This window comes from Miscanthus floridulus, chromosome 2, assembly GCF_019320115.1.
Source record: "Miscanthus floridulus cultivar M001 chromosome 2, ASM1932011v1, whole genome shotgun sequence".
Classification (NCBI taxonomy): Eukaryota; Viridiplantae; Streptophyta; class Magnoliopsida; order Poales; family Poaceae; genus Miscanthus; species Miscanthus floridulus.
The window spans coordinates 70,078,113-70,090,643 of record NC_089581.1 but is presented as its reverse complement, the minus strand read 5'-3'; the positions used below and the strand labels follow the sequence as shown (position 1 = coordinate 70,090,643).

Below are 12,531 nucleotides of genomic sequence, written 5' to 3'. Positions count from 1 at the left end.
TCGATGTCACGGCGGGATAGAGCATCTGCCATAGTGTTAAACCGTTCGGGGCGATATTCCACAGCGAAGTCAAACCCAAACAGCTTACTGATCCATTGGTGTTGTGGCACGGTGGAGAGGTGTTGGTCCAGTAAGAACTTGAGGCTGTACTGATCCGTGCGGACCAAAAAGTGACGCCCCCATAGGTATAGCCGCTAGTGGCGGACGGCCTAGACGAGCCCGATCAGCTCATGTTCATAAGCCGTGAGCTTGAGATGATGTGCAGCGAACGGCCGGCTGAAGAAGGAAAGCGGTCCGTCGACCTAGTGGAGAACCACACCAAACTCAGCGCCGGACGCATCACAGTCCATGGTGAACTACTTTGCGAAGTCGGGCATCTGGAGTATAGGGCCTATAGACAGAGCCTGCTTGAGCGCCTGGAATGCCGTGTCTGCCTCATCGGACCAAGCGAAGGCATCCTTATGTAGGAGGTGAGTTAGTGGGGCTGCGATGACGCCGAAGTCATGGATGTACTTTCGATAGTAGCCGGTGAGTCCTAGGAAGCCGCGTAGGCCATGGGTGGATCGAGGGGTCGGCCACGATGCCACAGCGGCCACCTTGTCGGCGTCCATGGTGACACCGCTGCTAAAATCACATGGCCGAGGTACGCTACCGAGGAGGCCCCCAAATGAGCATTTGGAGTGCTTGAGGTGGAGCCTGTGCGCCCGTAACGCGTCGAGGACGATGCTGATGTCCTGCAAGTGCTCTGCCCATGAAGAGCTAAAAATGAGGATGTTGTTGAAGAACACCAGCATGAACCTATGGAGGAAGAGGCAAAGCACGTCGTTCATCAGGGCCTAGAACATTGTCGGAGCATTGGAGAGGCCAAATGGCATCACAAGAAACTCGAAGTGTCCGTGGTGTGTGCGGAACGCTATTTTGGTGACATCGTTAGGATGCATCCGCACCTAATGGTAGCCCGAGTGCAAGTCGAGCTTGGTGAAAAACCTGGCACCATGTAGTTCGTCCAGGAGCTCATCAACCACCAGGATCAGGAACTTGTCTTTAGATGTCTTGGCGTTGAGAGCACGGTAGTCAATGCAGAAACGCTAGGAGTTATCTACCTTGCGCACCAACAGCACGGGGGCGGAGAATAGGGACGTGCTCAGTCTGATGATGCCTTGGGTGAGCATGGCTGCACACTGTCGTTCCAGCTCATCCTTCTGTAGCTGGGGGTAGCGTTAGGGATGAACCATGACCGGTGTTGTGCCCGAAAGCAGGTGGATGCGGTGATCATATGGCTGCGCCGATGGCAGCCCCTGCGGTTCATCAAAGACCGGCCCAAACTGGTGGAGGAGGTGGTCCAGCAGGGGCTGTGATGGGGTAGCCATGACTGCCCTCGTGGCTGGCTCCCGAATGTCGTCACGGGGAGAGCCAATGCCCTTCCACAGAATATGTCGGCAACCACGGGTGAATGCCATGCATAGATCCTCGAAGTCCTATAGAATAGGACCCAAGGTGCGAATGTACTCGACGCCGAGGATGAGATCGAACCCCCTGAGATTGGTGCCAAAGCAACTGATGGTAAACTCCTCCCCACCAATGGCGAGAGCGACGTCACAGGCGACCCCTTCACAGGGCACACGGTCCCCGTTAGCCACCAGCACCCGCATGGAAGGATGGGGCATGGTGGAGAATTGTAGGTAGCACATGAGGTCAGCGTTGATGAAACTGTGCATCGAGCCTGAGTCGAGGATGTAACACCCCTAGTGTTATGATTCTTTTTAGCGCCACGATTTAGGCCTCAGTAAAACTTTAGAAACGAGTTTCTCAAAATTTGGATTTAAAATATACGGGAAACGATAAACGAAGATTGCATAAATTAGTAAACCGTGTAAAAGTTACGACAGATGAACGTGCTCCAAAGCAAAGTGCTGTTACGATGATATATAAAAGTGCCTGAGTCAGAAGCACGAGGTCCTATTTCTGAGTCAACTCGTGTCAATTCACCGCGTTGTTCTTGTTTTGATGGAGTTGGCTGGAACCGCACATGTCTCCCTGCCGCTGCTATTTTCTTTTAATCAATGCTTTTGTCTGCCGTGTCTCTCTCTATCTTGCTTGTCATTATGCCACTGTTTCCCTCTGCCCCTGCACCGTGTTGCTTTTCCCCTCCCTCCCCTTCCTGCTGTGCCGAGGTGGAGGTGCCCTAGGCCCTAGAGCACCGTTGTCGATGCTGACTTTCCCCGCTCACGAGCCCCACCATGCTGGGCCTGTAGCCTCTCCGTGCACCTCCCTAGCAAGGCCTGCTGCTCACCGCGGGCGCCGTCCCATGGGGCCTCACTACTGGCCGGGTCTCCTCTGCTCCTCCACTGAGGCATGGCCGCCCACGCCACTGCCTCCTCGTGCTGAGCTCCAGAGCACCACACCGCCATCCACGCACGTCCTCGGTCCTACGCCGGACCCACTGCTCTGTCGCGCACCCCCTTTTCCTTCCTCATGCATGCACGGCTGATGCCCCTCCTCTTCCTCCTCCTCCAGCCACGTGTGGCCCTGCTGCTGCCAGGCGCACCTTGGGTGCTCTGCTTCCGCACCGGTGCTTCCGTTTCTTCTTCCCTGTGCACACATGCACGCCATGCCACGCCGTCACCGCCCGGGCCGCAGAGCTCCACCATCGTCCCACGGCTCGCTGATTCTACGCGCACAGTGCGCCTGAGGCCGCTGTGGCCTCCCCCCTGCTCCCCTGCACGCCCACAACCACCATGGCCGTGCCTAGCTCCGCCTCACAACCCGCCCCATCGCCTGCCATCCTTCGTGAGCACCCGTGGTTCCCCCGGCGTCCATGCCATAGCGCTCGGCTGTCTCCGTGCACCACCTCCATTGCAGCGAGGCCGCTGCCGTTGCCGCCTCGAGCTCCTGCCACCGCAGCCGTAGCGCCTCACCGGCGTCCGCGCCCCTACCCCGTGACCGCGTGCGAGTACCGCTGCACCAGGTCACCCTGTCGACATCCGCACGCGGCTCCGCATCATCCTCGCCATGCCATCCTAGAGCGCCGTCCCGCGCCGAGCCCTGTGCGCCCATGCCGAACGTGGCCGTGCCCTCGCTGCCCGTGCCCGAGCTGTAAAGCACCTCCACGCTCCTCAGCCACCCGCGCTTAGCCATGCCACAACGTCCTGCCATGGCTACCCATCTGTGCATGCTCTCTCCCGTGCGCGCGAGTTCCTTGCCACGCGCCGAGCCGCCGTGGTACCTGCTGCCCCGCTAGGACCCACACCGTCGCGACCACAGCGTCTCCATTGCTGGTCGGAGCTCCTCAGCTCCTCGGCTCCGAGCGCCTCCGCTCCTGGAAAAGGTGAAGCATGGTGAGCAGGGGTATAAATCCAAGAAGATTTTTGTACGAGGGTTCTCGGTGCAAAATACTAGACTCATTTAAATAGTACATTAGTAACGCAGAGTGATTTAGAGAAAGTTCGGGGGCTTTTACACAATTTGCCATCGCGCTGGGCTCAACCGCGCACAGGCCGACCGCTTTCGGTCACTGGGCCATTGGCCGCGCGCCTTGCCTGGTCCTGGTGCCGCGCGCCCTGCTAGGACGGCCTGCTCCGCGCCCGCCTAGGCCGCCAGTCCGGCGAGTTGGGTTGCCGCCGGCCCCTTTTTAATTTATAAATGTTTTTCTAATATAAGTTTCTAGATAACTTCTAAAATCAATATAAAATTATGTAGTTGTCCAAAAATTATGAAACCAGTTTTGTTAAGTTTCTACAGTAGATCCCTAGCAATATTAGTTACTCACCATAAATTTTGTAGCTCTGGAATAACTAGTTGCTAATTAGATAATAATGTCCTATTGCGAATAAAGAAATGACTTGGGTTTATGTAACGAAAATTATTGTTGGGAAATAACGCCTTATCCGACAACGTGTATATGTAGCCAAAGTACGGTCGTCGTTTGAACTAGCCCGTTAACTCGAGAGGCGTACGTCGTATTTTACGAGTCACGATTGCAGTTGATTAATTACATCTTTGCATTGCATCGCATGCATATCATATAGGTACGATGATGGATCAACGGATCGATCGAAGGATGATTGGGAATCCGAAGATGATGCAATGGGCCTTCTATCCAGTTGATGTGGATGACCTAAAGATGCAGATACTAACTTTTAATATATCTTACCCAGGCAAGCCCCGATGCATAACCCCTACTTTTCTGCAGTTTAAATTATATTTGTGCATTAAGTTTTAATGAGTTGAATGAAACCCACTCGCATATATATCTTTATCCTATGAGTCTTACTAGTATGACAGGATCGGACAGATTGCTATGCTACAGGATTCCAGTAGAAGTCGAGTGATTGCCTGTCACTCGCGAGATATAGGAAATATATTATTAGGTTATCATCACTTGGAAAATATAAATGGTGGAAAGGAAATTGGTGACCGGGCAGTGATATGGCTTGGGTATTGGTGGGTGTAAGAGGTTGTATTGCTGTGGATGCGGGGCATGGCTTGGTTACACTGCTTTCCCTGTTTGGTCAGTTAAGGACCGATCGTTACATAAGACTCTAGGCAGGTCATAGACTTATTATCCCAAGCACATACTTGTGTATGGGTGCTTGGAAGGCTTGTTGCTCTCTTATCGCGGATCTGGCTCTTTTCGGACCGACTGTTAGGGTTTTCTTTTTGGTGGAGGAGGTCCTTGCACCGCACTGACTCCAAGACTCAGGGGCAGGGGCTTGGAGTCCCAGTTTGGATGGGACCTAGACACCTAGGACAGGAGAGTGATGGGTTGGTCCTGCTTGTGCCCAGGGTACAAGCGGGGCGTGTGTTTTCAGGGTACCCAGCTGGGGGCATTGATTCGTGAATCGTCGGGCGATCCGGTATGGCTTGTCTACGGTTTAGCATTGTAGTAATTACTGAAAGATGAAAGATGGAAGATGGACAAAGGTAATCTGATTGCTTACAACCTGCTTGAAAGTAGCACATGTGCTTACATAGAATGGATAGTTAATGAACCAATGCGGCTATTAATGAAAATCGAATATAAGGATGCACGCTTAGTAATGCTTCTTGCAAATGCAACCCACAAGCCAGATAGCCTTGCATATCCTTGGAGTCTTTTCTTTTCTCCTATCGGGTAAGTCTTGCTGAGTACAATTGAGTACTTAGGGTTTTATTCCCCCTGTTGCAGGTAACAGGTGGAGGCTTGAGCTGACCTTGGTGTGTGGATTCCTCCTGGTGGGCTCAGCGAGGATTTCCTTTACGCTGCGATCGTAGTTGTTATTTATAACTCTCACCAAATACTTTTATAAATGAAAGTTTCATAATCTGTTGTCGTAGTCTATATATCAATACTTCATCATGGCATTAATAGATGTTTATTTCCGCTGTAACTCTGTTCACATGTTTCTATTCCGCTGTTCAATTAAATTGTTTATAACTGTGATAACATGATTTCATTCCGCTGTTATATTAATAAATATTATACTCTGATGTTGTATTAAAAGGGATGTAAGAAATGGTTATGAATGATGTAAGCTTTATTCTCCCATTTGTGATCCTGATGGCAAAAATGTGGATTTTCGGGTTTTCCCCTGGGGTGTGCCCGACGGAACCGAGTAATTTAGTGTTCTTCCTCGAGTGCTTAGTGTCTAATGGAAGACAAGCACTACTATGAGGCATTAAATTAAGCAGTTCTGCCACATGTGGTATCAGAGCACAAATGAGGAAACAAGGCTTCGAAAACCTTTTCTAAACTAAAATTTGACAACCCATTGTTGCAAAAAGTTAGGACGTTCATATGCAAAGTTATATAAGTAGCCCTATTACGATGGTTATGTATCCAGGATAGATGGCACTCTGCTGACTTAGATAGGATTAATTAAGTTTCTATAGGTACACTGACTCGAGCATAGTTCGATAGTATCGACTAGTTACAGGGAGAGAATGATGTGCCAAAAATCGAAGAACAGTTGCCCTATATGTTGGCAACAGTGAAAGGACGTATAAGACGTGCATTCATGTATATCCCGTTTGTGCATTGTAGCGCTTGTATTGCTGGTAGATACGCCATCCATAGGTGTCACGCGTGTCGTATTGTGCACGAATGACTCGTTCCTGTTCTAGAGTTAGGTCTGCACTATGGCTACGTGCTCCGCGTTCGCTCGTGGTTCACGCTGGTCGTGACCCACGTCTCCCCATACCCCTTTCTATGCTCTTGTCAGACCATTGCCCTACAGTCGTACTAGTCAGTAATGGCATCGCACATCGCTCGCCTCCAACACGTAGAATTTGGTCGATCCGCCGTAGTGATCTCATGCGGGAACCCTGGTGAACCGCGCCAGGACCACCGAACGCTCCGCCTTTATAAGTAGAGCCTAGCTTAGCCATTGGTACCACCACTTGGCGTACTTTAGCTCGCTTAGCTTTTCCTTGAGCCAGCTTTTCGCTCAGCCTTCCTTGCAACCACCACCAGAGATGGCAGGAGCCTGGGTCAGTACCTACTGCCTAAATGTTGAGGGTTTTCCCAGAATCCTGCATGCCACCCTGCAAAAGCTCGAAGTCAATGATCGCCTCGAGTATGAGGGCCGTGAGTATGAGGAGCATGGCACCGAGCGGTGTGAGGTTACCGTCTACATTGGGAAGAGTGAGGAGTTCCCCGACCTCACTGAAGCCTGGAGTGTGACCGCAACTGGGTTTCGCTTTGTCGACACCTACCAGGTTGTGGCCCATAGAGCCTTGCGGTACCTCTGCCAGATCTATGAGGAGCCCATTGCCCAAACCCCCATGCTATTCTTTCCTCCTTTGGACAAGAATCGGCAGGCTTGGAGGGCTCGCATGGAGGCTTTGAAAGGGCGGGATACGCATGAAGACAGTCCCACCATGGTGCACTTGACCATGTACCTACTCGCTCTAGATGAGCAGTACGATCATCAAGCCTTGGAACTGGGGGCGTGCCTTCGGCGCACTGAGGAAGCTGAGATCTTCAACCGGATGCTCTAGGTGTAGCTCACCGAAGTGCATGCCAGCGCTGTAGCTGCTGAGAGCCGAGATGCTGCCATGGAGGAAGCTCTAAAGGAGGTCGAAGATCAGCATGTTCATCAGCTGTGGGTGGCCTATCTTGTCACTAGGGCCGAGCAGAGTACGCTGGCTGCTGAAAGGCAGGATGCCCTGATTTTGGAAGGGATCCCTATCAACCCGCCAGAAAGAAGAAGAACAAGTGTTGCAGCACCGCCCGCACCTCCACCCTCGAAAGTGTCAGAAGAAGAACCCTTGATTCCTCTCGCTCAGCCATTACCCTAAGAAGATGTGGATTAGTTGCCTTGGGAAGTTGTACCCATAGTAGTAGTGTTTTTCATTGATGTCCCCCGGTATTGTACTCTTGCCGATGTTGTCGTCCGTAGCTGTTGAGATCGTTCAACCGTAGGTGAATGCTGTGTCGTGAATGGGAGCCCGAATGCCTATATGATGTACCCGTATAAGACCGTTGGAACCTGCATTTTATCTAGTTCACTGTGTTTATTGCGTTCATCTACCTTAAAGTTTTGTTAGATGTGCTTAAAGTTTTCAAGGGTGATATTAAGCGGGTTACAAGAGAAGTTGACATTCAGAGGCCAGCAGATCAGCCGTGATTGGATGTTATTGGACACTGTATCGACTAATTGTGGATGTCCCAATAGAACACTTGAATCTCTTTAAATCAAATCCGTCGTTGGATTTAAATTCCTTGTCCCTTGTTGTGGAGGGAACTTTTGTTGTTTGAATTTTTCCTGGCAATATTCCCCTTACTCTATGGTCTATGACCCCACCGCCTTCATGGCGTATAAGTTGGTAATAGCTGCCTGGTTAAAAGCTTACGGTGCCATGACGAAACCGAGGGCTCCCCGTGGAACAGCTGCCACATGGTGATGCTACTCGGCACTCACTGGTATTGAGGTTGTTGACCAAGTACCTTTACCAAGTTACATCACCACACCATTTTGTTTTAAATTTTTTTCCTTAGAAATGTTCAGGTGTTCAAACGGGAAATCCACAATGGGTTGATGCAGAAGTGTTCTCTCAAGGTAAACAAGAGGTGGTTTTGGAGAAAGAAAGTATGACATGGTCTCAGTCTACAAGAAAGACGGATGTGGTTGAGTGAAGGAAAGAAAAAGAAGAGTAGTAAGGAAGGCTAGCCGTGGGTAGTCAGGAGTGATTGTAAAGGTCTGAGTGGATGTCATGTCCCAAGCCCTGTGTTTAGTTGACCGCGCTACGCATGTTGGGTCATTTCGCTGCATGCCCTGCGAATGCCATCGGTGTCAGGTCCATTATCATCCTATTTTTGCGTGGCCACGGCATCGTGTAGTGCTCACCATCTTTGTGCACTATGCACTTCTCCTTTTCCCAGCATCCGGTCGACTCTCGACTCTCATGCCTCATCCCTCATACCAGACCCCCCTTCCCTCTCCTTTCCTTCTTCTTTTGGTGACACGACTACCGCACGCCTGCCTCATCGAGCAGACCCCCTCTCCTCTCTTTTATTTCCCCCTCTGCCACTCGTGCAGGAAGCACACCATGTCTCCGACCTTATCTCCACAGCATGCACCGTCTGTGTACCCTAGCCCCACCGCATCCGCCGTCGGTGTGTTGCTTTCCCCTCTCCGTTTGCCTCTATAAATACCCTTGGTCCTTGCTCTTCTTCTTCATCCCCATTCCCCTCGCATTCATAGCAGAGCTATGAAATCCAGTTATCGTTGTGAAGCTAGGTTCGGCAGTCTGAGGTGATAGTGTGATCTGAGAAGAAGGAAGGATCCGATTCGTTGAAGAAATTCAAGTTCCCTTTTTGGGTAGTCAATCTTAGGGTTCACGATGTTTTACTTCTCAGTCGACTGTTTCTAGATCTGTTGGTGCTACGCCATGTTTTGGATAATCATCTTCCTGCTGTTTCTCCATTGCCCTCGTCTATCTCAACTTCTAAAGTAGGTCTCGGTTGTATCAGGTTGCTCTTAGCCATGTATCTCTAAAGCCCTGCGTGGTTTAGTTTTCAAAGTCATGTAACCTTTCGTGCAATCCCTGATCTACGAAATGTAATCGTGTTTTCCCTTTTCTGGTTCTAGCTTCGAATCTCGGGACGAGATTCTTTTTTAAGGGGGGTTGGTTGTAACACCCCTGGTGTTATGATTCTTTTTAGCACCGTGATTTAGGCCTTAGTAAAACTTTCGAAACGAGTTTCTCGAAATTTGGATTTAAAATATACGGGAAACGGTAAACGAAGATTGCGTAAATTAGTAAACCGTATAAAAGTTATGACGGATGAACGTGCTCCAAAGCAAAGTGTTGTTACAACGATATATATAAAAGTGCCTGAGTCAGAAGCACGTGGTCCTGTTTCTGAGTCAACTCGTGTCAATTCGCCGTGCTGTTCTTGTTTTGATGGAGTTGGCCGAAACCGCACACGTCTCCCTGCTGCTGCTGTTTTCTTTTAATCAATGCTTTTGTCTGCCGTGTCTCTCTCTATCTTGCTTGTCATTGCGCCACTGTTTCCCTCTGCCCTTGCTATCTCCTACCGTCCTTCTCTACTTCCCCTTTTCTTCTACTAGGCCAGCAGCCGGAGCATCACCTACCAAGCACCGTGTTGCTTTTCCCCTCCCTCCCCTTCCTGCTGTGCTGAGGTGGAGGTGCCCTAGGCCCTGGAGCACTGTCGCTGGTGCCAACTTTCCCCACTCGTGAGCCCCACCATGCTAGGCCTGCAGCCTCTCCATGCACCTCCCTGGCAAGGCCTGCTGCTCGCCGTGGGCGCCGTCCCACGGGGCCTCACCGCCGGTCGAGTCTCCTCTGCTCCTCCACCGAGGCACGGCCGCCCACGCCACTGCCTCCTCGTGCTGAGCTCCGGAGCACCACGCCGCCGTCCGCACACGTCATTGGTCCTACGCCGGACCCACTACTCTATCGCGCACCCCCTTTTCCTTCCCCGCGCGCACGCCGCCGATGCCCCTCCTCTTTCTCCTCCACCGGCCATGTGTGGCCCTGCTGCTACCAGGCACACCTCGGGTGCTTTGCTTCTGCACCGGCGCTTCTGTTTCTTCTTCCCCACGCGCGCGTGCACGCCATGCCGCGCTGTCACTGCCCAGGCCACAGAGCTCCACCATCGTCCCGCTGCTCACTGATTCTACATGCGTAGCGCGCTTAAGGCCGCTGCGGCCTCCCCCCTACTCCCCTGCATGCCCGCAACCACCATGGCCACGCCTAGCTCCACCTCACGACCCGCCCCATCACCTGTCATCCTTCGTGAGCACCCGTGGTTCCCCCGGCGTCCATGCTGTAGCGCTCGGCCATCTCCGTGCTCCACCTCCGGTGCAGCGAGGCCACTGCCGTTGCTGCCTCAAGCTCCCACCACCGCAGCCACAACGCCTCACCAGCATCCATGCCTCTACCCACGTGACCGTGTGCGAGTGCCGCTGCACCAGGTCACCCCATCGACATCCGCACATGGCTCCGCATCGTCCTCGCCATGCCATCCTAGAGCACCGTCTCACGCCGAGCCCTGTGCGCCCATGCCGAATGTGGCTGTGTCCTCACTGCCCATGCCCAAGCCATGAAGCACCTCCCCGCTCCTTGGCCGCCCACGCTCAGCCATGCCATAGCATCCCGCCATGGCTACCCACCGGTGCCTGCTCTCTCCCATGTGCGCGAGTTCCTTGCCACACGCCGAGCCGCCGTGGTACCTGTTGCCCCACCAGGACCCGCGCCATCGCGACCATAGCGTCTCCATTGCCGGTCGGAGCTCCTCAGCTCCTCGGCTCCGAGCGCCTCCGCTCCTGGAAAAGATGAAGCATGGTGAGTAGGGGTATAAATCCAAGAAGATTTTTGTATGAGGGTTCTCGGTGCAAAATACTAGACTCATTTAAATAGTACATTAGTACCATGGAGTGATTTAGAGAAAGTTCGGGGGCTTTTACGCAATTTGCCATCGCGCTGGGCTCAACCGCGCACAGGTCGATCGCTTTCGGTCACTGGGCCGTTGGCCGCGCGCCTTGCCTAGGCCTGGTGACGCGCCCCCCGCTGGGCCAGCCTGCTCCGCGCCCGCCTGGGCCGCCAGTCCGGCGAGTTGGGTTGCCGCCGGCCCCTTTTTAATTTATAAATGTTTTTCTAATATAAGTTTCTAGATAACTTGTAAAATCAATATAAAATTATGTAGTTGTCCAAAAATTGTGAAACTAGTTTTGTTAAGTTCCTAAAAACATGATCTACCTGTTAGTATAGTTGGTTCACATAGTGTGATATTATTCCTGGAAGCTATATAATTAATTTAAGATACTTAATGTTGTAAAATATAAACTTGTAGGGATTTTCCATGGTAAATTGGTAATAGCGTTGGATCTGAAATTTCTATAGTAGACCCCTAATAATATTAGTTACTCACCATAAATTTTGTAGCTCCGGAATAACTAGTTGCTAATTAGATAATAATGTCCTATTGCGAATAAAGATACGACTTGGGTTTATGTAACGAAAATTATTGTTGGGAAATAACGCCTTATCCGACAACGTGTATATCTAGCCTAAGTACGGTCGTCGTTAGAACTAGCCCGTTAACTCGAGAGGCGTACGTCGTATTTTACGAGTCATGATTGCAGTTGATTAATTACATCTTTGCATTGCATCGCATGCATATCATATAGGTACGATGATGGATCAACAGATCGATCGAAGGATGATTGGGAATCCGAAGATGATGCAATGGGCCTTCTATCCAGTTGATGTGGATGACCTGAAGATGCAGATACTAACTTTTAATATATCTTACCTAGGCAAGCCCCGGTGCATAACCCCTACTTTTCTACAGTTTAAATTATATTTGTGCATTAAGTTTTAAGGAGTTGAATGAAACCCACTCGCATATATATCTTTATCCTATGAGTCTTACTAGTATGACAGGATCGGGTAGATTGCTATGCTATAGGATTCCGGTAGAAGTCGAGTGATTGCCTATCACTCGCGAGATATAGGAAATATATTATTGGATTATCATCACTTGGAAAATATAAATGGTGGAAAGGAAATTGGTGACCGGGCAGGGATATGGTTTGGGTATTGGTGGGTGTAAGAGGTTGTATCACCGTGGATGCGGGGCATGGCTTGGTTACACTGCTTTCCCTGTCTGGTCGGTTAAGTACCGATCGTTGCATAAGACTCTAGGCAGGTCACAGACTTATTATCCCGAGCACATGTGTATGGGCGCTTGGAAGGCTTGTTGCTCTCTTGTCGCAGATCTGGCTCTTTCCGGATCGACTGTCAGGGTTTTCTTTTTGGTGGAGGAGGTCCTTGCACCACACTGAGTCTAGGACTCAGGGGCGGGGGCTTGGAGTCCCAGTTTGGATGGGGACCTGGACACCTAGGATAGGAGAGTGATGGGTTGGTCCTGCTTCTGCCCGGGGTACAAGCGAGGCATGTGTTTTTGGGGTACCTTGCTGGGGGCATTGATTCGCGAATCACCGAGCGATCCGGTACGGCTTGTCTACGGTTTAGCATCATAGTAAGAACTGAAAGATGAAAGATGGAAGATGGACAAAGGTA

At 51.1% G+C, this 12,531-nt stretch overlaps 1 protein-coding gene across 1 annotated transcript; it reads right to left on the bottom strand.

Annotated features, from left to right (window-relative positions):
* Nucleotides 1–356: 356 nt before the first annotated feature.
* LOC136536693 (uncharacterized mitochondrial protein AtMg00860-like) lies at nt 357–830 on the bottom strand. Its single transcript, XM_066528900.1, has one exon. The coding sequence runs from the start codon at nt 828–830 to the stop codon at nt 357–359; it is 474 nt and encodes a 157-aa protein (XP_066384997.1).
* Nucleotides 831–12,531: the final 11,701 nt, after the last annotated feature.

What these genes read in the sequence shown, in the direction of transcription:
- LOC136536693 (XM_066528900.1), bottom strand. Translation starts at nt 830, where the DNA reads ATGAACGACGTGCTTTGCCTCTTCCTCCATAGGTTCATGCTGGTGTTC.